The following is a 25,516-nucleotide window of genomic DNA, read 5'->3' as shown; positions in this document are numbered from 1 at the left end:
AATTCTGCTGACACATTTGCTATAAGTGCTGAATACTGTTTTGTAAGGCTATATGCACACGTTGAGTATTTGATTGCAGAAATTTCTTTAACGTATCTGCATCTCTAGGAATTTGTTAGCAGCAAAACGCAATGGAAAATATGCGCATTTTTTATGTGTTTTTGCATGATTTTTTTATGCGTTTTTGTACAGCAAAGAATGATTTTTGGAGCTAAATAAAGATATTTGAAAAAAAAAAGAAAAATTAAGTTAGTGATATAATTTCCTTATTCTTTTTCATGCTTATTTGCACCATCCTAGGCTAAAAATACCAGCTCTCGCCTTCCCCAGAAATGACATGTCGTATTTGAAGCGCCAATTCTGACGCCTAGCCCAGGCCCTTCCTGATGCCGTGGTGCAGTCGCATCACAGTATTGGGGTTAGGGGTTGGTGTCAGCAGCTGTCAGACACCAGGCCCTAGATTTAGTAATGAAGGTATGAGGTATGAGCCAGACACCCCATTGCTAAACCTGTAAGTAAACAGTTAAACACACACACACAAACACACACTGAGAATAAAACACTTTATTTGAAATAAAACAGACACACTTTAATGGGCAGCACAGTAGCTCAGTGGTTAGTATTGTGGCGCTGGAGTCCTGGGTTCAAATCCCACCAAGGACAACATCTGCAAGGAGTTTGTATGTTCTCCCCGCAAGGAATTACATGAATGTAATATCCAGCTCAAAGAAAAGGGGGTCCACACCGTCATTTGCACATAGTACACAAAAATTTAACAAAAACCTAAAGTGATGAACTGGAATATAGTTGGTATACATGCATCGTGTAGGCTCATGTTCACACTGGCCACTTTTTTTTTAAATTCTTTTTTTACCTCCATATTGTAGCCTAGTGCATGAAGATTAGTGGTTTTGACCCCTATACTTCTATACATTAACAGGGAAGTTTTAATTTGAAGGAAACATGTTTTCCTATTTTCTGATATCTAAACCTTGGGTGTATTTTATAGTCATCCTACAGGCCAAAAAAAACAGGACTTACGAATAAAAAAAATGTATCCAGTATTCCTGTCACTTTTTTTGTATACATTAAATTTTCTTGACCAGTCTTTTAAGTGTGATCAGAAATTCATTGTAACAGGTGCTTTTTAATGTTAGATGTTTAAGATATCTTTTCTCCGGTTTAGTCTCTAGCTATTGCTCAGTTTTCTTATTTCTTTTTTCTCACTGACTCGATATGTGAGATTCACTTATTCCATTTTACTGACAGCTGTTAGAGCCTTTAACAAATGGTCTTACTGCACGGAAATGTCTCATTCTGCTTTAATATGGGTGAGATCACCTTCTTCTTACAACTGCGTTTCACATCAGCGGGCTGGATATGTCACAAAAATTTATTGGTAGCAAAGGGAAATCTTGAAATGATTTAAAGATGTGCAGACGTGATTAAATGTGAACAATATTTTACACAAGGGTGAGACAGATTAGCTTTAGTGCACTGGATTTAATACAGACATCTATTTATTCATGGCTCTGATTTATACCTTAGAATGATTTTGTACTTTTCAGTTACAAAAATTAATCTTCTAACATTAGACTTAAGTGACATAGAAGAAAAGTTACTAAAGTATTACACTATGTTCCAAATTATTATGCAAATGACATTTTTCTCTGATTTTTCTAAATGGTTGGTGCAAATGACAGTCAGTCTAATAAAAGTCATCACCCAATAGAGTATACATCGAAATTTATTGAATAAACCTCCCAATGATAACAGTATAATCTCCAAAATGAATAAAAACTCAGAATGCACTGTTCCTAATTATTAGGCACAGTAGAATTTCTAAACATTTGATATGTTTTAAAGAACAGAAAATGCTCATTTGTTGAATTTGCAGCATTAGGAGGTCACATTCACTGAACAAAAAGCTATTTAACTCCAAAACATCCTAACAGGCCAAGTTACATGTTAACATAGGACCCCTTCTTTGATATCACCTTCACAATTCTTGCATCCATTGAACTTGTGAGTTTTTGGAGAGTTTCTACTTGTATTTCTTTGCATGAAGTCAGAATAGCCTCCCAGAGCTGCTGTTTTGATGTGAACGGCCTCCCACCCTCATAGATCTTTTGCTTGATGATACTCCAAAGGTTCTCTATAGGGTTGAGGTCAGGGGAAGATGGTGGCCACACCATGAGTTTATCTCCTTTTATGCCCATAGCAGCCAATAACTCAGAGGTTTTCCTTGCAGCATGAAGATGATTTTGCTCCTGAAGGCACGTTTCTGCTTTTTATACCATGGAGGAAAGTTGTCAGTCAGAAACTCTATATACTTTGCAGAGGTCATTTTCACACCTTCAGGAACCTTAAAGGGCCCTACCACCTGTTTCTCCATGATTCCAGCCCAAAACATGACTCCTCCACCTCCTTGCTGTTGTTGCAGCCTTGTTGGGACATAGTGGCCATACACAAACCATCCACTACTCCATCCATTTGGACCATCCAGGGTTGCTCAACACTTATAGTAAACAAGAATGTTTGGAAATTAGTCTTCATATATGTGTGGGCCCAATGCAACCATTTCTGCTTGTGAACACTGTTTAAGGGTGGCCAAATAGTAGGTTTATGCACCACAGCAAGCCTTTGAAAGAGCCTACACCTTGAGGTTCGAGGGACTCCAGAGGCACAAGGTGTAGGCTCTTTCAATCTGTTTGCTGCTTTGTAATGGCTTTTTAGCAGCTGCTCTCTTAATCCGATGAACTTGCCTGGCAGAAATCTTCCTCATTCTGCCTTTATCAGCACAAACACATTTGTGCTTAGATACAGCCACAAATCTCTTAACAGTACGATGATCACACTTAAGTTTTCGGGAAATTTCTAATGTTTTCATCCCTTCACCAAGGCATTGCACTATTTGATGCTTTTCAGCAGCAGAGAGATCCTTTTCTTTCCCATGTTACTTGAAAACTGTGACCTGCTTAATAATGTGGAACATAATTTTTCAGTAGTTTTCCTTTAATTAGAATCACCTGGAAAACTAATTATCCCATGTGTTTAAGATTGATTTCAGTGAACCATTGAGCCCTGAGACACAATACCATCCACGAGTTTATTTGAAAAACAAAACAATTAAATCTTTCACACTTAAATCCAATTTGCATAATAATTTGGAACACAGTGTATATACAGATATCTAAGATTTTTATACAACTGTGTCTCACTGTCAAGCAAAGAACTTACTTCCTAATTACTTTTTGTATATTGTTTTATTAGTTTATCCTTGTTGTTCCAGTGAAAGGTGAAAAGCACATGTACATTGGCCTACTTGCCCACGGGCTAACACAAGCAACTGTAGACCCCTGTACAAAAACAACACGCACCTATAGACATATGGGTGCTCATAGTCCCATTATTGGATGCACTCGCAACTTCTTGGGAATTTTTTACATGCTAAGTTGATATGAGAAAAAAAAATTGCACATCTGCACTGGCCCATAGTATAACATTGAGCCATCCAATAGCACTCAGTCGTGCTATACAGTAGGGAAGGAAAGTATTCAGACCCCTTTAAATTGTTCACTCTTTGTTTCATTGAAGCCATTTGGTAAATTCAAAAAAGTTCTTTTTTTTCTCATTAATGTACACTCTGCACCCCATCTTGAATGAAAAAAACAGAAATGTAGACATTTTTACAAATTTATTAAAAAAGAAAAACTGAAATATCACATGGTCATAAGTATTCAGACCCTTTGCTCAGTATTGAGTAGAAGCACCTTTTAAGCTAGTACAGCCATGAGTCTTCTTGGGAATGATGCAACAAGTTTTTCACACCTGGATTTGGGGATCCTCTGCCATTCTTTCCTGTAGATCCTCTCCAGTTCTGTCAGGTTGAATGGTAAACGTTGGTGGACAGCCATTTTCAGGTCTCTCCAGAGATGCTCAATTGGGTTTAGGTCAGGGCTCTGGCTTGGCCAATCAAGAATGGTCACAGAGTTGTTCTGAAGCCACTCCTTTGTTATTTTAGCTGTGTGCTTAGGGTCATTGTCATGTTGGAAGGTGAACCTTCGGCCCAGTCTGAGGTCCAGAGCATCTCTGTACTTGGCCACATTCATGTTTCCTTCAGTGACAGCCAGTCGTCCTGTCCCTGCAGATGAAAAACACCCGATAGCCTGATGCTGCCACCATGTTTCACTGATGGGATTGTATTGGGCAGGTGATGAGCAGTTCCTAGTTTTCTCCACACATACCGCTTAGAATTATCACCAAAAAGGTCTATCTTCATCTCATCAGACCAGAGAATCTTATTTGTCATAGTCTGGGAGTCCTTCATGTGTTTTTTAAGCAAACTCAATGCGGGCTTTCATATGTCTTGCATTGAGGAGAGGCTTCCGTTGGGCCACTCTGCCATAAAGTCTCGACTGGTGGAGGGCTGCAGTGATAGTTGACTTTGTGGAACTTTCTCCCATCTCCCTACTGCACCCCAGGAGCTCAGCCACATTGATCTTGGGGTTCTCCTTTACCGCTCTCACCAAGGCTCTTCTCCCATGATTTCTTAGTTTGGCTGCACGGCCAGGTCTAGGAAGACTTCTGGTGGTCCCAAACTTCTTCCATTTAAGGATTATGGAGGCCACTGTGCTCATAGGAACCTTGAGTACTGTAGAAATTCTGTTGTAACCTTGGCCAGATCTGTGCCTTGCCATAATTCTGTCTCTGAGCTCCTTGGCCAGTTCATGTGACCTCATGATTCTCATTTGGTCTGACATGCACTGTGAGCTGTGAGGTCTTATATATACAGGTGTGTGCCTTTCCAAATCAAGTCCTATCAGTTTAATTAAACACAGCTGGCCTCCAATGAAGGAGCAGAACCATCTCAAGGAGGATCACAAGGAAATGGACAGCATATGACTTAAATATGAGTGTCTGAGCAAAGGGTCTAAATACTTATGACCATGTGATATTTCAGTTTTTCTTTTTTATTAAATTTGCAAAAATTTCTACATTTCTGTTTTTTTTTCAGTCAAGATGGTGTGCAGAGTGTACATTAATGTAAAAAAAAGGAACTTGTTTGAATTTACCAAATGGCTGCAATGAAACAAAGAGTGAAAAATTTAAAGGGGTCTGAATACTTTCCGTACCCACTGTATGTTCGTGTGATCGAGCCCTTAAACTAAATCTGTATAAACAGATTGACAATTTTAATATCTCTGTAGTAATGGCTAATGTCTCAATGGGAAGCCTTGCTTATAAAAGTAAAAAAAAGCCATACTTACCCTCAGAATCCGCTTTCCTCAGCACTCAACACTGCCCCTCCAATGGTCTCTGGCTGAGAGGACTATGCAGACAATTATTGTCCTTCAGCAGTCAGGTTTGTCTCTGATGGTCAAAATGTAATCTCTTCCTGTTCATGCAAAGACCATGGATGCATCAGTGTTTGGTTTTATAAGTATTCCTTCCTACTGTTTTAAAATAGCGAAAATAAACCTTTTATTTCAGACCTGAATGGACTGGGATAACCAAGGGCTGGATACAGTGGAGTACCACACCACTCGGCCAACACCCTCACCTGGCAATTCGATTTCAGTGGTATCTGAATTCTTGGGATGCAGATACTGTTGAACATAATAGTGTAACAGTGAAATGTCTTCTCCCCTTCCATTATTCAGCCTGTGCTTCTGAGTTTCGGCGGAGCAGCCACAAAGACATCGCTGTATCTGTCCTGCTGCACAGTATACACAGTAAACAGCAGAGCAGCACATTGGGACTAGCTGAGTACTATTTTTTATCAATCAGTACTTGGGGACAGCTGTGGTGACATCATACTGTGTGGGGGCTGTAGAGATCATCATACATTGTAGTGGGGCTGCCAGAACATGTAGGGTCCGTCATGCTGTATGTGCAGGCCATCATACCATATTTGGGGAACTCTTGAGACATACTTTGTGGGGAGCTGTGGGGACATCATACTGTGTGGGGGCTGTGGAGATCATCATACTTTGTAATGGGGCTGCTGGAACAGTGGGGCTAGGGTTCATCATACTGTATGTGCAGGCCATCATACTATATTTGGGGAACTGTTGAGACATATGCTGTGGGGAGCTGTGGGGGCATTGTACTGTCAGTAAAACTTGTAGGATGGTTATCCTCCTGCATGGAGAGCTGTGGGGACCATCTTTCTGTGTGCGGGCCATTATACTGTCTGCAGGCTAAAATACTGTGTGTGGGGGGGCAGTGGTGGCCATCATGCTTTTGGGCCATCATACTGTATTGAGAAGCTGGGGGCATCACACAGTGTGTGTCAGTAGATTAGGGCATAATATTGTGTGAGAAAATTAAGGAGAGAAAAAACCTAGTAAGATCGGATTCCCCATAAAAGTCAAAGTTCGTAATTCTAATCGCTGCGACCGCTGCAGTCCGGTCCGATGGGCGTAGCGGACCAGGTCCGGCGCCTACCATCTTCATACGATGATGTCCTCTTCTTGTCTTGTCCTGCCGCGGCTCTGGCACAGGTGTACTTTGTCTGCCCTCTTGAGGGCAAAGCAAAGTACTGCAGTGTGCAGGCGCCGGGAAATCTCAGAGAGGCGCACTGCAGTACTTTGCTCTGCCCTCAACATGGCAGACAAAGTATGCCTGCACCGGAGCCACGGCAGGAAGACAAGAAGAGGACGTCATCGTATGAAGATAGGAGGCCCCCGACCGGACCGCGATGCCCATCGGACCCGAAATGAACCAGGACCGCCCCTGTTTTTCTTACCTTTCAGGTTACATCGGGGGCTTATCTACAGCATTACAGTATAAGCCCCTGATGCCGGTGGCCTAGCTCATATACGATTTTTGGGGTGACAGATTCCCTTTAATACGCAGTGGGGGGTTACATCAAATCAGTCACATATTGATCAGTAGTCTTCACTTCCACAGGAGCCGTTTAATGCTTGTTTGCAATAAGATGAATACAACACGGTGATCGACAATAGTGACCATCCACAATCTGCTGAACCAGAATAGAAGCACAAGATTTATTTCTACTTAAAAAATGGCATAGACAAAACAGCAAATCATAAGAACTTAGGAGCCCAGCAAGAGATCTCTGCAGCCCGACTGAGTTCCACCTTTTGTCTTCTTCCCAGGCATGGTAAACAAATGACATGATCTATCATTTATACTAACCACCCTTTCAGTCGTTGGTATTATTTAAAACAGCAGTAAAAAAAATTATACACATGCATTATTACAATTCTTAATCGGGAAAGAATTATTTTTGATTTTAAGAAGACTTGACAAAGTTATAAAAAAAAAAAAAAAAAAAAAAAAAAAACAATCGAAAATTAAATATAATTTTCTAATTAAATATTTATTGATATTTCTTTTTAGAATTTTTGTATAATTTTGATCATTTTTGAAATTTATTTTTAAATATAAGCTTCTTATAGATTCTATCCAGATTGACTTGACATATTGTCTGTGTTAGGATTTTCTTTTCTGTGCTGTTTAAATACCTAGGAGGGTGGTTAGTATAAATTATAGATGATGATGTAATTTGTTTACTATGCCTGGTTAAAAGCCGGAAAGGGAAACTCAAGTTGGATTGTTGAAATCTCTTGCTGGGCTGCTGAGTTTTTATGATATACTGTTTTATCAATGCCATTTTCTAAAGAAATAAATCTCTCTTTTTTCTGGTTCAGCAGATTTTCACTATTGTGGATCGCTGTGTTGCGTTAATTTATATTTTCTTCAGCACAAACTTATCGGCATGTATAGAAGTACAGACTAATGGTCTAAATGTGCCTGATTTGATGTTAAAGAAAAATCTGCCTATTAACATCTGTAGTAACAGTTACTTCAGAGATATGTTCCAAATTTGTGTTAACGCAGGGTCAGCGCCCCTGTACGTGTCCCCTTCCTCCCCCCTGCAGGGACGCTGGTGTGTTAACCTACGCATACATCTGTTTTTTCCCAGGACTTGCGCATGGCATGCAGGTCTCCTGGGAATGTGTTTAGGGCATGCGCATTCCCAGCCTCTGAAAGGGCCAGCGCACTGCTAAAAACGTCCTCAGCTAATATCTGGGATACGTCTGATATTTAAGGCACCTTCCCTTATTGGGAGGTGCTCAGCATCCATCCTACCATCTTATAAGTATGCCCACCGGAGAGCATGCTTATTACAGTAGATGGAAGGCAAGATTAGTCTGGGGAAATCAACACCCCACCAGACTAGTCCTCACGGATTTGCATAATGCAAGTACGGATTAAAAATTGATTTTACAATTATAGAGTAATCACTAAATTATAAGAAGGAGCTTGTTAGGATGTAGTAATAGGGTGAGGTAGAGGCATGGCGTTGGTGTGGGGGGGGGCTCTAAGGCAGCTGACAGGTTCCTTTTAAGATTATATATGATGTTTCTTGTAGCATTTCTACCTTTCCCCACATGGTAATAGTTAGGCGTTTGCTGTCATTATGCAGAAATCCCATTATGCTTTTCTGAGATATTATATGGCTTGTTATTATATTTTTATATGCATTCCATTAATAATGCAACCTTCTGATCTCTTTTCATGCCCTTGGTAGCATTCAGGAAATTGGTTTTTTAAGTAGAAGCAATTCAAGGGTAGAGTTTTTAAATCAGAATAGGCACAGTTTTGGATACACTGTATTTTGCATTATTCTGATGAAATTCCTCAGAATTCTATTGGAAACTAATTATAAATCCAAGAACATAGAGCTGACATAAGGAAAAAAACACAGAAACTTATTTTGTATTTGTTTTTAGACATCACAAACTACAGTCATAAGATGGTTTTCATACACACAGAGAGTGCATGCATCGAGCATCATTTGCAATGTGTTTCAGATTGTCGGACTGTCATTATTACTTGTCACAAAAGGGAAGTATGTCATTTAGTCTCAGCTGCTGAAGATGTGCCGATTCACAATTACGGACATCTTGAACTAATACCTCAGAGGCTTAGATATTTTAAAATTTACTCTGGAAATGTATTGGATTGTTATGTGCCGCAAAGTGATCTATGTGGGTTCAGATCTCACCAAGGAGAACTTTTGAATGAAGTTTGTATATTCCCCATGTGACAACATACAAGTTTCCCTTTGTTTTCTCACGAGTGATGAATTTTTCTCCCATATTCCTAAAAACATAGGAAACATAGGTTTTGTCAACATAGGAAACTTAAATTGTGAGCCCAAAGGGGTTGTCTGAGCTAATGATATTGATGACTTATCCCAGAGATAGGGTCATCACTATCAGATCAGTGAGGGTCTGACGTCTGGCATCCCCACAGATCAGCTGTTTTTAGCCATGGTTGCTGCCAGATATAAACAATGTATGGAGCCAGTACAAAACAGATCTTCTTGCTATCTAGAGGCCATTCACTAATGTAAATGGTTCTGTGCTGCAGTTCTCAGTAACGGCCACTACAAGGTGAGCAGCGCTGTTCTGCTCCACCTCCGTACACTATTTTCATCAATCCACAGCTGAAGCGGACAACTGCTGATCAATGGAGGGTGTTGGACCCTAACTGATCTGATATTGATAACATATTCTAAGTTCAATAAAGGGGTGGTTTGAAATACAAATAATTTTTTTCCTGACCTAAATGCCTATTTCATGCTGCAATCTAATCTACTTTCGAATATGCTTTAATTAAAAATTCCCTATCCTTCACTAACTACGCTATCTTATTGCTTTTCACTGCTTCTAAGTGCAGGTATTCTTACAATGCACACTGACAGTGTGAGTTGTTGCCGACTCGTTACTACTGATCTGAGCCGTGCTCACACACCGTCATTGTGCACATCGCACAATGGCAGCACAAGGACTAACCCAGCCCCTGCAATGAAGGTCATTGACGCTTCTTTACATGGAGGTTGCAGGGACTGTGGCAGTGACCGCAGTCTCTTCCCCCTGAAAACGCTTGGTTTCATGGAGGGGACAGGGCCTGTGAAAGTGACCACAGCCTCTGCCCCTGATAATGCTTTGGTTCATGGTAGGGGCAGGGACTGTGACAGTGACCGCAGCCTCCGCCCCCTGATGACGCTTCGTTCCATGGTTGGGGCAGGGGCTTTGGCAGTGACTGCAGCCTCCGCCACCTGATGATGCTTGGTTTCATGGAGGGGGCAGGGGCTGTGACAATGACCGCCGTCTCCACCACCTGATGACGCTTGGTTTCATGGAGGGGCAGAGGCTGTGACAGTGACCGCAGCCTCTGCCCCCGATAATGCTTAGTTTCATGGAAGGGGCAGGGACTGTGGCAGTGACCGCAGACTCCGCCCCCTGATGACGCTTCGTTCCATGGCGGGGGCAGGGGCTGTGACGGTTACTGCACCCTCTGTCCCCTGATAATGCTTCAGTTTAGTATCCCAGTGATTATCAATTAAACTGTCATAAAAAATGAAGTTGTAAAAAAAAAGAAAAACATTTAGATGGTGTTGTTGGAAGGATAGAGGCATTTTAATTAAATTATGTTGGAAAATTGATTAGATTTTATTATTAAATAGATAGGGATTTAGCATGAAAATGTATTTGTATTTTCGTCCACTTCTTTAATATCAGCCTAGACAATCACAATAATGTCTATAGAATACTATTTTAATGACCATGTAAATTTTCCTGCAGTCCTGTGAAAGGCATACATGTAGTCATGATTTTGCATCAGTGCCGAAAGACGAACTCTAGTCTACCATGATCTCCCATCTCCAAAATTCCATCTTTTCTTTATTTTTTTTTGCAGAAGAGAAATACAGATTCCAAAAACAAACACACAAAACAAAGCGCAGGATATGCTGTTCTCATCCATTTTTGTCTCTCCCATTGAAATATATGTATATATTTCAATGAAAGCACAAAAAAAATAAAAAGGGATGCTTTACAGGAACCAGCGATCAGTTGCATTTATAAGCATAGGAAACTGTATAAAATCGGATGATGTACGGATGTCAGAAAAAGACATGTGATGGTATCAGAATGGCATATGGGTAGCGATACCAATTAAAAATTGTCAGTTTTTTATCAATAAAAACCACAATTGTTTTGTATTACCCCAGGAACTTAACAGGGAATACCTAAGAGCAGGGACTTAACTACAATAGATGCAGGGGTTGAAGTCACACCCGGGCTCTAGAGTCTAGGGGGGCCAAAAAGTTCCTTTGGCCAATATTAAAAGCCTACTAATAATAAAGACTTGCAATAATTGGGGGCCACATTGGAGCTTTTGCATTGGGGCCCATGAGCTTCAAGTTATGCCACTGTCTTAGAGGGAAATAAATCCTGATTGGGGAAATTAGGTACTGAACTATCTTTTTGGAGATTTGCTTTATATATCTATTTTTTTTCTCTGCTCATTATCTCTTAGTTTACTTTAGGGATCCATAAGAAATATTGCCTGATAACCCATTACAATGAGTCACAATCCATTGGTTGCAGAATATAATCATTAAAATTCACAGTAATAAAATGGGTTTTACTTCTAATTGTATTGTGTTCTGTCTCCACAATATATATATATATATATATAATGTTGCACTCTGAAATTGAAATCATAATTAACAACGGCCCTTAAAACATCGGGGGAATGAAAACATGGAGAAACCAGATGAGAATTAAATAGTAAGATCCAGAGATGGAGGGCTACAATGTATCTCCTGCTACACTTAGAATATAATATTTCTTCTTCTTTTCTTCCTAAACAGGATAAATGGGTGCTGGAGCATGAAGAAGTTATCTTAGGAGAAAGGATTGGACGGGTGAGTAACATAAGCTTTTTAATTTGATTCCAACTCATTAAAATCTATCATATAGGAGGCAGCTGATAATAACACTGCGATGGAAAAAGCAAACAAAAAAAAATAAACAAAAGCTTAATTAAAACAACAGAATTCAATTAAATGTGTTATATCAAAAAGTTTATCAAGTGTAAACCTTATTACGGAGTCCATTGTAGAATTAATTATCTGCAAAGCAGATCTACCCGCTAGTGCCAAGATGTATAATCGTCTTAGAGAAATAATGGACTGCGACCATCCACCCAGCATCTTACTTATCTAGCTTGAGTAAATGTTCTTTAATGCAGTAAGCCACAACTTTGTATTCATAGTCCAGGGCATTTAAATGGGGGGCCGTGATCGGAATTCTGAGCGCAAATGCCAGCTGTCTGCACCTCTGCTGTCTGGACCAGGACATCGGTCAAGCAATTTCATAATACAAACTGAATACATTATTAAAAGGAACTTGTCACCCCCCCCAGGGCGTTTTTAAGTAAAAGAGCCACCTGCAGCAGCACTAAGGCTGCATTCTGTGAAGGTGGCTCTTATGTTTCTGATCCCTAGCAACACTGAAATATTGACTTTTATAAATTGCGCCCCATACCTGTATTGAGTCCTCAGAGGTATGAGGTCTCCCCGTTTCAGCCGCCTCCCAGCCATCCATCATCCCCCCTCTTGCGTCTGTGCGCCTCCTCCTGTGCTGCTGTTACCTGCCCGCCCTGCAGTGTGTTATGATGTATTCACACTGCGGGGCTGGGAATCTGGCGCCTGCGCAGTGGAGCGGGTCACCATGCTCCATTGAAGATAGTGCCGAAGTCTCGCGAGTCTTCGGCACTATCTTAAGTGGAGCACGGAGACCCGCTCCACTGCGCAGGCGCCAGATTCCCAGCCCTGCAGTGTGAATACATCATAAGGTATTTTATCGTAGGTATTTTATCTCTGCCCAGTTCTGCTGAATGACTTTCGGAGGAGAGGAGACGGCGGCGAGTCTGCTTGGGGAACTGTATAGTTGTCATGATTGCAAAGACATTGACCACACATCCAAAACTCATATATTGATCTATGGCGTCTAAGCAAAAATTTAACACAACTGAACATGAGTTTCTTAGTTAACATTCTGATCAGACTGTATGAAGCCACTGCCACATCACGGTGAACCTCTTCTTGCGTCCTTAACCTTAAAGGTGTGACACCATGCAGAAATCAGTGTCCAAGTGATACCACATCAGCAGGGGGAGCAATTTGGCTATCCCACAGTACTCATTCTCCAAGGCAAAGCACCTCAAAGCCCCAGGTCACACCTCACCACAGGCACAGCAGCAAAAATGGCCACCACAAAGCACCATCTAGTGAAAGAAACTAAAAAAACTCACCTGCCACATGTTCTCAGGCAGAAAGCTGAGGGCAAAATAGGCAATGCTCCTCTTCCAGTCTCCTGCTAATTAAAAAAGCTAGTTTTCATAAGTCTTTGTAATCAATCCTTAATCTAGATGGAGCATTTCTCATTATTCCCTCCAGAGATTACTCATCAGTGTAAAGGATGTGCTTATTACGTGGGGTGATTTCTGAGCTCTTTTCTCAGGAATTGTAGGTTCATCAGTTAGGTTTCTTTACATGGATGATAAAAAGGAGTTCACTATCTTCTGTGTATACAATCTTCATCCATAAATGCACATAAATCAGTTTGTTACTTGTGATGAGTGAACGTGCTCAGATAAGGTGTTATCTCAGCATGCTCGGGTGCTAACTGAGTGTTTTTGGCGTGCCCGAAAAATATGTTTGAGTCCCCGCAGCTGCATGTCTCGCGGCTGTTAGACAGCTGCAACAGATGTAGAGATTGTCTAGCAAACAGGCTATCTCTGCATGTGTTGCAGCTGTCTAACAGCCACGAGACATGCAGCCGCTGGGAGTCGAAAATATTTTTCGAGCATGCTGAAGACATTTGGAACACATACGACCATGCTCAAATAACACCTTATCCGAGCACGTTCGCTGATAACTATTTACTACATCAGAGTAATGCATTCAAAATGATAGTGTTTTATCAGCAGGAGATTATCACGAGTTGACTAGTTGTCTCATGCCATGTAGTTCTTTTGCTCTGTGTGTCCCAGCCCCCACCATTGATTACAAGCTTTCTGCCAGTATACAGTATACATAGAAAGCTTTCAATCAGTGGTGTGAATGAGGTTATATAAAAATCAGGATTCGGAAAACTGGGAGATCTGCATCAAAGAAATCAGTGATTTTATCAAAATGACAGCATGCAGCCCAGTAACTAACACAATCCTGGAATCAGGATTTCTGTCCCTACATCATGCTGCTCTCAGATAAAGGAATCTGTCTTCATGTGTTTGCTACCTCAACAGCTCGTTCAGGTGACCACTGCAAGCCAATGTGGTAGTTCACTGATGGTCTGTGTGGAAAAATCACAACATTCATTACTCTGATCCATATTCAGTATCAGACTCACCCATTATAAGGCCTCTGTCACACGTCAGTGTCTCCGGTACGTGTAGTGACAGTTTTCTCAGGTACCGGAGACACTGACATACGTAGACCCATTCAAATTAATGGGTCTATGCACATGTCTCCGTGTTTTCATGGACCGTGTGTCCGTGTTGAAAACACGGAGACATGTCCGTTTATCTCCGGCAGCACGGTCCGCAAAGCTACAGTAAGCGCTGTCCCCCCTTCGTGTGGTGCTGAAGGCGGTATTCATCTCTTCTCCCCTGCAGGAGAGAAGAGATGAAAAATCAAGTTTTTTTTTTTGTTTTTTTTTTTAATTAAAAATAAAGTTTGGGGGTCACCTCCCGCCTCCCATCCCCGTGCGCCCGCCCGCTTGCAGAGAAATACTTACCCAGCTCCCACGATGTCTCCTCTCAGCGCCGGCAGCTGGTCCTGTGTGAGCGGTCATGTGGTACCGCTCATTACAGTGATGAATATGTGCATATTCATCACTGTAATGAGAGGTACCACATGACCGCTCACACAGGACAAGCTGCCGGCGCTGAGAGGAGAGTGGAGACATCGCGGAAGCTGGGTAAGTATTTCTCTGGGAGGGGGATGGGAGGCGGGAGGTGACCCCCAAACTTTATTATTAACAAAAAAAAAAAAAAAAAAAAAACTTGATTTTTCATCTCTTCTCTCCTGCAGGGGAGAAGAGATGAATGCCGCCTTCAGCACCACATGCAGGGGGGACAGCGCTTATTGTAGCACTGTCTCTCCTGCATGGTCCATGTGGTCCTCAGGCTGCACACGGCTGCCGCACGTGTGCCACACTGATGTGCCATGTGAGCACACGGATAACTCCAGTACCGTTTTCTCCGGTACCGGAATTATCTGGACGTGTGAAACCGGCCTAAGTTATCATACCAGTTACCATCTGTAAGTCATGCATTATACACAAATACATTATAATCATAAAGATAGAAAACTGTATTTGTCCTTTATTATTTATTACATTGTTCCTGTAAAATACGGTTGTCCTACGCATGTACAAATGGATAAACATATTGCATGTGGACAGAAGAAACAGACACACAGATGGCATACGGATTGCAGACAGATGACAACACAGATGAAAAATTGTCATTTTTTTCATGATGTAAAAGGACAGTTTGTCATACTCTCATGTGAACTAAGCCTTAACGGGGTTGTCCTGTTACGTGTCTTTGTTGCTCATGGGCTCGCAGACTGATAAAATATCAACCTGAGCTTTTATTCACATTGCCCAGTTCCAGCACTGCCTCTCTGCCGCTGCTCCAGTATTTGTGTGGTGACGCCATGTTTATAGCACTTGGAACCACTGCAGACAATGACTGAGCACAGCAGCCCTGCTATTAGATAAGGATTACGAGTGCTGCTAATGTGACGCGGTCACGTCTACAGCCAGTCAGCAAAGACTAGAGCCATGCCGGAGAGGCAGCACTGGAGCCTGGGAGGGTGAGTAAAAGATCAGTCTACAAACCTATGGACTCCAAAAGCATTGAACATGACAGCTCCTTTAAGCTGTACACACATGGCTGATTTCAGCTCATTACAATCTACATTTATGACTTCTGTGGGGCTGTACTGTACGTCTGAGTGCACCATAGCATCCATCACATGGAGCATTACTGAGGTATTTCCCCCTAGATGCACCATACTGGACTCAGTGAGAGGCCTCACATATAGCCCAAGTGTAAGACCTGTAGGGATTCACTCGCTCAGGTGCATAGGAGGAAACAGGAGGCACATTCCAACAAAAGTTCAAAGGTTTATTGCTCCATAAACCACAGCAAAAAAAAAAACAGGAAACAAATAGCCTTTGGCTCAGGCATAGGGAAACAAGCGTCCTTTCCTTCAGGCTCAGTCCTGAAGCCTTAACTCACTGTGGAGGCTTGCCCCTCCACACACACAGACTCCTGTCTGTAGTGTCCGCCCTGGACACATGGAAATCTGTCCACCATGACAGACTCCCACACTCACTCCCATGTGCCAAACACACCTCCATTAAGTAGCCTGAAACCACACCCAGAACCCATCACATGATTAGACATGTGGTTGTGACATCACCACAGGTCCTGACACAAACATAGACAGGCATGGTTATGCCACTTACCCAGGGGTGAGGTATATGGGTAGCCAGACCCTCCCATCTCTCATAGCTACCCGTAACCCGGACCCAAATGTACCAAACAATTCCTTATTGCTTTATGTGCATTACAGAAAACACTCCGGGTTACATCACAGCGACAAGCCTTCTCTGTGATACATACCTCCCGTCGACTATCCACCCTTTAGCCATGCTACATACCTCCCCCCTCTGCCTAAAGCCATGGGGCTTGGCACTTGTCCTTAACCGACTAGAGACCCCTCTCAGTCGTCCCTGACAGTCAAACCGTCTGTCTAAGTCAGAGCCTGTTATTGAACCCTTGTCCTCTCGTCTGCTACAGGATCTCCTGCTTAGGTCACTTAACCCTGAGCTGACTGAGGCATCACTGCTTCTACCTGTTTCATCAGGCCACCTTCTCCCATGGTCTTTATTGCCTGGAGAGGAATCCATCCACTTTTCTCTATGTCCTCTGTTAGCTTCAGCTTGAGGACTTCCGGTCTTACGCAAAGTTCTTCGCCTCTCTGGCAGCTGTTTATTAACTTGCAGTCTCTCAAGTCTCAGCTGCTCTACCTCCCTTAGGTATGCCATGCGATATTCCAGAAGCATGCGGATATTTCTAAGACTCTCTCTGGATCCGACAACCAGGAACGGAACCATCCCATCTTCATCCATGACCTGGACCTCTTCATCAGCCGGTATCCTCAGTCTCTTCAGACCGGATTTATCCACCATCTCCTGCATCACTCTCCCAAGTTTCCCAATGACTTTCGCCACCAGAGCTTTGGGTACTTGGACTGTGTCTTCCACTAAGCCCAGCCGACTAAGAGCCTTCCTTTCACGCTCCAAACGTCGAACGGCTTCATCATTCTTCAAAATGATCTTCTGCTTTGTACGGAGGCAGTGTAGGTGCATATCCCTCAGGACAGCCACCCGCTTCACTGTGACTTCCCTAGTCGACAGTATGACCAATTGCTGAGTCTCAGGCGCCCAGTGCACACTACACGCCTCTACCGCCTTTCTAAATGCCTCATGCACACCCTTCCTGGCGCACGCTTCTCGCATGTCTTCGGGTACATCAATCACGGTCTTGAAGAGCGGGGTCTCACTCTCTTCATAGACAGATGGCTCCCTTTTTGCCTCTGACCTTTCCACCAAGACGTCTGTCACGACCGGGTGACTCTTGTTCCGCTTTTAGCACGAACTCTTCCTCAGTCTTTTCTTCCGCTTGAGCCTTCGCCAAGATGGGCATTGGCAACTCCTCTGCCAGGCAGCGACGTTCCTCCTCTCTCTGGAGAAGCTCCTGCTGATGCTTTTCTTGAGGCATTCTGAGAACAAAAAAACACCAGTATACACGCAGAGATGCTTACCTGTTCAAGGCCTCCAACAATTGCACTAACCAAGGTACAGCGGACCCAAGTTAAGATGCCAAATACACAGGTGCAATAATACCGATAAAGCAGCCACCCTACAATCAGGAATTGGCCGCTTGTGGTGGTTTTTTTTAGACTAGTACTGCCAATATGTAAGGACCCTTGACGTGGGTTGGCAGCTTTAATATTGTGGCCATAATATCGACCAATACCTTGCATACATTGTTATGTTTTTGGTGCACTGTATATTTTTCCAGGGTGCGGCTGGGCCCTAGATGGCTCTGTACACTGTGGCCTCTGTTCACACAGGATGCATTATGGTGAGCCCGCTATATGGCGTCATTAATAGGCTCTGAGCCATATACTGTGCATTCCTGTGTGAACACGCCACATACAGACTATTTGTTTGCACAGGTGCACCAAGCGGCCAATTCCTGATTGTAGGGTGGCTGCTTTATCGGTATTATTGCACCTGTGTATTTGCCATCTTAATTTGGGTCCGCTGTACCTTGGTTAGTGCAATTGTTGGAGGCCTTGAACAGGTAAGCATCTCTGCCTGTATACTGGTGTTTTTTTGTTTAGAATAGTGGAGGTCTTTCCTCTTATGGTGTTTTTTTTTTTTCCATTCTGAGCACATCCAGATCTTTCAATATGGCCCTATTCATGGCCTGACACGCTGATAGGTGACCTCTGAGTTCAACGACCTCCTTCTCTAGGTCACCCATTTTGTGCTCAATTGCTTGCCTCAGGACCCTTTCTTGTTCAACAGTTTCTTTAAGCAGCTCTATGTTATGGTCCTGCTCTCTTTTGGCCAGCACAGGTCGCACCACCAGTTCTTTAATTAAACTTTCAAACGGGGGCTCTTGCCCACCCACACTCTGCCTCTTCAGAGTTCCACCTGTTTCTGCATCGACCTCTATGGTCTCTCCTGGGCTCTCTGTCTGTTTACTCTTAGGTACCTCAGGACTCTTGGTAACTTCAGAGTTCTCCATCTCTTCAGCATCAGGTACTTCATCATACTGAGCCACTTCAGTCTTTCCAGGCATTGCAGATGTGGGTCTACTACAGGTCTGTTTTAACTCCAGCCCTACCTCTGTGCTGGGATTTGTCAGAGGTAAAGTGACCTCCTCATCAAAGAGAGTAACCTGATCTGTACCTGACCCTGTCTCTTCCTCATCATCTCTCTTCTCAGAGGGTGTAACCTGTCCCGCCTTTCTGCGGCCCCCGCGACGAGATGAAGATCTGTGATTTTTACTCGGCTCCTCCTTACTGCACTCTTTTCCCTTTGCGCTTGAGTCACAGTCTGAACAGGAGTCACCCCTTCTCACCCTGTCATCCTGGAACAACATGTCCCCACTTAAACAGGTGTCAGACCCACACTTTCTTCCAGTCACCCGGAACTCTGAACTATCGACCTTAGGTGTCACTATCTCCTTTTCACACATCACACCACTCGGAATCACTACAGCCGCCTGTTGTGGTGGGGCTCCCTTAGGGTCATTCCGTCTCTGTTCCGAGCAATCAGACACTCCCCTTTGCTCCCACAAGTCCCAAAACCTTTCAAAGTCCTGGCCTATTACAACAGGGAATGGCAAGTCTGAGACTACAGGTACATCATGGCTGGCAATAATAGTGGGCGTCTCAATGATTACCCTGGACACCGGATAATCCCTAGTGACCCCATGAACGCAGTGGACTTCCATCTTCCTTCCGGGAATCAGATAGACCGGGAGTGTGGCACTCACCAGCGTCACCAGGCTCCCTGAGTCCAGAAGTCCAGTCACGCACACTCCATTGACTTCTACAGAACAACTCTGTGACATCTTGTCAGACGAAAAGTCAGTACAACATTCTGAACATGCGCTGTTCTTACATTGAACCCGGCAACAGTTCAACAGCGCATTCGCCGCCGCCCCTTTTTGGGCCACCACCCCTATTTGGGTCGCCGTCCCCTTTTTGGACTCCACCCCCTTTTGGGTTATCGCCCCCTTGTGGACTATTTTCTCCTTTAGGGCCACCACTCCTTTTAGGGACTCCACCCCCTTTTGAGACGCAGCCCCTTTTTGGCCAACCATAATTATTTGGGCACTGCTCCATTTTTGGACTCCACCCCACTTTTAGGGACACCACCCCACTCTGGGGTACACCCTGTGGACTTCCCACAGTACTCTCAGGCCCCAGTTCGCACAGCACACCAATGTGACTTTGGCCTGGCACTGGCCCTTTAAGAGTCTGCACACTCTAAACCAGCAATGTCTTTTTTTTTTTTTTTTTCCTTTGCTGCAACTGCAGCTCCGGCTGCTGCGGAACCTCTTGCTGGAAATGCACTGCACGTAACCACCGCAGACTTCGTGGACCCGCCGATCCACAGCAACCTTCGTAACCCCGCCGAGCTACAGTTAGACGCCTTCAGTCTTCGTGGCCCCGCCGAGCCACAGCAAACACCTGCACATGTGCTTTATAGAAAAAAAACAGTCTTTCACTGACCCCGGTCAGTACAGCACACAGACTTCGGTCTGTTTCACACCCAGCTTTACAGCCCAAACACAGTTTTTCACTGACCCTGGTCAGTATCACACGGTTTCCAGACAGTTACCTGTTGGTGGCGGCCACACAGGTTCCCGGATCCGTCTTCTCCTCAGAGGTATCCACAAACTGCAGTTCTCACTGACACTGGTCAGTTTTTACTCATGGTTTTTCAAGACCATCCAATCTTCTGGCTCAGACCAGCCAGCGCTGCAACATGTGCTCCTTGGATCTTTGCCCGCATCCAAAACACCAATTGTAGGGATTCACTCGCTCAGGTGCATAGGAGGAAACAGGAGGCACATTCCAACAAAAGTTCAATGGTTTATTGCTCCATAAACCACAGCAAAAAAAACAGAAAACAAATAGCCTTTGGCTCAGGCATAGGGAAACAAGTGTCCTTTCCTTCAGGCTCAGTCCTGAAGCCTTAACTCACTGTGGAGGCTTGCCCCTCCACACACACAGACTCCTGTCTGTAGTGTCCGCCCTGGACACATGGAAATCTGTCCACCATGACAGACTCCCACACTCACTCCCATGTGCCAAACACACCTCCATTAAGTAGCCTGAAACCACACCCAGAACCCATCACATGATTAGACATGTGGTTGTGACATCACCACAGGTCCTGACACAGACATAGATAGGCATGGTTATGCCCCTTACCCAGGGGTGAGGTATATGGGTAGCCAGACCCTCCCATCTCTCATAGCTACCCGTAACCCGGACCCAAATATACCAAACAATTCCTTATTGCTTTATGTGCATTACAGAAAACACTCCGGGTTACATCACAGCGACAAGCCTTCTCTGTGATACATACCTCCCGTCGACTATCCACCCTTTAGCCATGCTACAGACCTTACAGGCTTAGGGCTCGTGACAAAACATCAGATCGCACCTGGACCACTGTGAGTCTATGGGGCCAAGCACATGTCTGATTTATTTCCTCGAACAGATTCTGACCAAGTAAAAAGTCGTTTCGTGCCCAAGTCAGGTCCAATATTCGGATCGCACACGGCCATGCAAGTCAATGAGTGCGTTGGAAACCATGGCCTGCACTCGGATGACATCTGAGTGCAGTCCAATATTCACAGACTGACAGAATGGAGAAGATGAAGTCATTTTTTTCCTTACCTTCTCCTTATCTGAATGAATCAGAGCACATTATTAGTGATGAGCGAATATACTCGTTACTCGAGATTTCCTGAGCACGCTCGGGGGTCCTCCGAGTATTTTTTAGTGCTCGGAGATTTAGTTTTCCTCACCTCACCTGAATAATTTACATTTGTTAGCCTGCATAAGTACATGTGCTGTGGCAAGAAAAACTAAATCTCCGAGCACTAAAAAATACTCGGAGGACGCCCGAGCGTGCTCGGGAAATCTCGAGTAACGAGTATATTCGCTCATCACTGCACACTAAGTAAGACATTTTATTTTTGGAGATGACTTATTAGGATAGAGATGTCTCAAAACTATCAAGCAATCATATTTTTCTTTTCATTTTCTGAAGGCAAGAATGTGACTGGCCTCTGATTCAATAAGATGTGGAATCTGATTGGTTGCCAAGGCAACTACTTCTTTTTACTTCTTCCTTTCCACACTTTTTGATACATCAAGACATTGACTTCTATAGGAACATTTTGCATGCATGCTTTTTGATTGGGAAGCGATGGGGATGAGGTTACCTGTGTCCAGTGGGTTTGGTGGATCATGTGTTATCTATATACTAGCGGTACATTTCATCATAATCATTTCTGTGCTGATAAGTAATGTAGATTGCTACTGAGAAGTGATGTTTGCAGAACAGGAAGTGGCAGCCTATTATTGGGCATAGCAGTCATACTGAACACTGCAAGACTTTAGAGTTTTTTGTTTAGATTGTGAAATAGGCAAAAATAACCAACAAAGTATTTTTCTAAAATTTCAGTAATTTTGATTATATAAGTTATGTCATGTAATTCTGATACTCTTTAAAGGGAATCTGTCACTAGGATTAACCCTCCTAAGCCATCGATATGGGCACACAGGTCATAGGAAGCTGAATAAAATGGCACCTTGATATCTGCAATCCAATTTCTTATTCTAGAGAAATACATATTTTTCTTCTTTGCAATTGAACTGGTCAGATCCCTGGGGCTGATACTGATCTGCATGAGAATCTGCCTCCAGGGCTTATTTAACATGAAAGGAGGTGTTACCAGTGTGAGCCGTGCAATGACTGACACTTTGCTCTCATACACACAGCTCTGCAGTGAGATCAGAAGTATCAGTACAGTAGAGTCCCCCTCTCACGGTGCTTCAAGGAACCTGTCACCCCCAAAATCGACGGTGAGCTGAGCCCACCGGCATCAGGGGCTTATCTACAGCATTCTGTAATGCTGTAGATAAGCCCCCGATGTATCCTGAAAGATGAGAAAAAGAGGTTAGATTATACTCACCTGGGCGGGCGGTCCGATCCGATGGGCGTCGCGGTCCGGTCCGGGGCCTCCCATCTTCTTACGATGACGTCCTCTTCTGGTCTTCACGCTGCGGCTCCGGCGTACTTTGTCCTGTTGAGGGCAAAGTACTGCAGTGCGCAGGCGCCAGGAAAGGTCAGAGAGGCCCGGCGCCTGCGCACTGCAGTACTTTGCTCTGCCCTCAACAGGACAGACAAAGTACACCTGCGCCGCAGCCGCAGCGTGAAGACCAGAAAAGGACGTCATCTGATGAAGATAGGAGGCGCCGGACCACGATACCCATCGGACCGACCGGGATCGCCCCTGGGTGAGTATAATCTAACCTCTTTTTCTCATCTTTTAGGATACATCGGGGACTTATATGCAGCATTACATAATGCTGTAGATAAGCCCCTGATGCTGGTGGGCTTACCTCACCCTTGGTTTTGGGGGTGACAGGTTGCCTTTCAGCTTACATCACACAGGCAGCCAGTATAGAGGACAGGGCAGTACAACAGAGCTGACAGTACTATGAGATGACAGCTGCAAATGGGATTGTAGTGAGACCAGGTTCATCTCTGCTGTACTGTGTTAGTTCTAATCTCTTTGCAGAGGTGCATGTGATTATGAAAACAAGCTCTCAATCTTTACATGGTCCAAACTTGTAATGTCCCCCTTTATTAAAATAATCTCTGGATGATATTGTGATTGTAAGAGAGTTGTGTGTGTACTATGGCTGCAGCAGAGCTGTGTGTTTACGTATGGCGTTTATAACATTCATATTACAAATATGTATTAGTATTATATCTATAATGACAAAAATGATGCTCGCTGTCCCACTTCTCTTTGAGTACTGCAGTTGAAAAAGTGTGGCATCTCAATAAGCAGCCAGGAAAGCAGATGAAGGGTCCGGCAGCACTCAGGAGAAGCAGGGTGCTGCTGTAAATTGTACTTTTAGCAGATGAGGAGTACAGTATGTGAAGCATGATGCACAGAGGAGCAGAAGGTGATGACAAAAAGACACAAAGATACAAAAAATAACAATTATTAATACATTTCCTAGGAGAAATAAAAGAGGAGCATAATCTTTAGGAGAATACAAGTATTTCCTAGAAACGATATGTAAGGAAAGCTTACAGATCCTTTATAAAACGTTGCAGGAAACCACATATGTTTGGGGAGGGAGCCATATACAAAAGTCTTTCATTTCTGAATGTAATTTCTCATACAGGGTAACTTTGGGGAGGTTTTCAGTGGACGTCTTGGTGCTGACAACACACCAGTTGCGGTTAAAACTTGCAGAGAAACCTTACCTCCGGACTTAAAGGACAAGTTTCTATCAGAGGCCAGGTAAGGACACTGATCTGTGTCTTTCTAACTGTATAGAATTTAATTACATTTTCTGCTACAGCTACAAAGCAGTGTTCCAAGCAAGTTATTCCTTTCCGAGCTCCACAACCATTAATTTCACTCAATTGCTCTCATCTAACGGACATATCCAGGCACTGCTCATTGATCTGACACAGTAACAGCATGTAGAGTCATTAGGTGCTGAGATTGTATATCAAATTACAATCAGTGGACACATTAATATTGATTCATTTTTCACCTGTGCTTTATACGCTCGAAAAGGCTGTCAGGTCGGGGCCTCTACAAAAGAACATTGCTACTCCTGGAAAATGGCATCAGACAAAGGTTTCCACCAGCGACTGTCACATAACATTTATACCTCCTGCCCGGCAAGTTACTGATTAACCAGTTACAAAAAAATAGGGAACCGGAACCTGTGGCTTGTACATAACATTTCTTGGCAGCATGCTATTTTATGTAGAGAGGAACTAATTTAATATTAGGACACATTTTATATCTTGTAGCACTAGCTTCTGCTTATATTTTTGTTTATGTGTGAATGCACAAAAACTAGCAATGGATATTAGTAAGGCCAGTTTCACATCACATCTTTGCGATGTCGGTGCCTTCTGTCTGATGCCCTGAAAAATGGGATTCAGGTGTATCTGCTGATGGGGGCACTGACTTTAATAAAAAGAGACAGTCACATTGGGCTGTGTCTGACCTCTTTTTGAGCAGTGTCCACCATTTTGAGGTGGGCACAAAAGAGGGTTGCCCACTTGATTTTTCATTTTCTCTGGAAAAATTCTCAAAAAAGACAGTGGTAGACAACTTTTTTAACAGCATATTAGATGACCATAATAAATCATTAAAACTATAAGTGATAAATGTCTACAGACCATAAATCCTATATGAAGACATTAGCTGCCTTCACTGTGAACAATAACAAGATGATAAATATAGTTACAAAAATCTGAAAGTCTTTCCAGTTTAGAAATAAAAAACAAGGACACGTCATTTTTTTTTTTTTTAAACAGGGGACAGGGAAAAAATTGCCCTATTTTTATAGACTGTCCAGGAATTTCTGCATGGATTGGGAATCCAAGGACAGAGCAGTCACCAATGTTTTGTGCCTATCTAAAAGGCCAGACACTGCTGAAAAGGAGGTTAGACAGAGTCAAAGGCCCCATCGGCAAATACACCTGAATTTTCAGGGTTTCGGATGGAAGCCCACACTGACATGGGGCAAAAATGTGATGTGAACATAACTTAAAGCTGGGAAATACTGGAGCTATCTGCTGTATGAAAAGACCAATCTATACCATTTTCTGATAACTACCAGCCCTACTTATGACATGAAAGATGGTGAATGAAGACATATATCAATTGATTTGTTGTGTTCGACTTATTTTTATTTGGGTTGATGTTGGGAACTGTTGTTGAAAAGTTGCTATCGCCAAAACAA

General features: G+C 43.2%; 1 protein-coding gene across 1 annotated transcript in view; it reads left to right on the top strand.

Moving 5' to 3' along the window:
• FES (FES proto-oncogene, tyrosine kinase) overlaps positions 1 to 25,516 on the top strand; it is a 229,468-nt gene that overhangs the window by 177,581 nt on the left and 26,371 nt on the right. The window contains exons 13-14 of the mRNA XM_077263560.1: positions 11,699 to 11,752; positions 23,933 to 24,051. Of these exons, the coding sequence (XP_077119675.1) occupies positions 11,699 to 11,752; positions 23,933 to 24,051 (173 nt within the window). The remainder of the gene's footprint in view (positions 1 to 11,698; positions 11,753 to 23,932; positions 24,052 to 25,516) is intronic.

This window comes from Ranitomeya variabilis, chromosome 5 (genome assembly GCF_051348905.1).
Source record: "Ranitomeya variabilis isolate aRanVar5 chromosome 5, aRanVar5.hap1, whole genome shotgun sequence".
NCBI classification, from domain to species: domain Eukaryota; kingdom Metazoa; phylum Chordata; class Amphibia; order Anura; family Dendrobatidae; genus Ranitomeya; species Ranitomeya variabilis.
The sequence above is the reverse complement of the archived record's forward strand: the minus strand, read 5'-3'. Positions and strand labels throughout refer to the sequence as shown.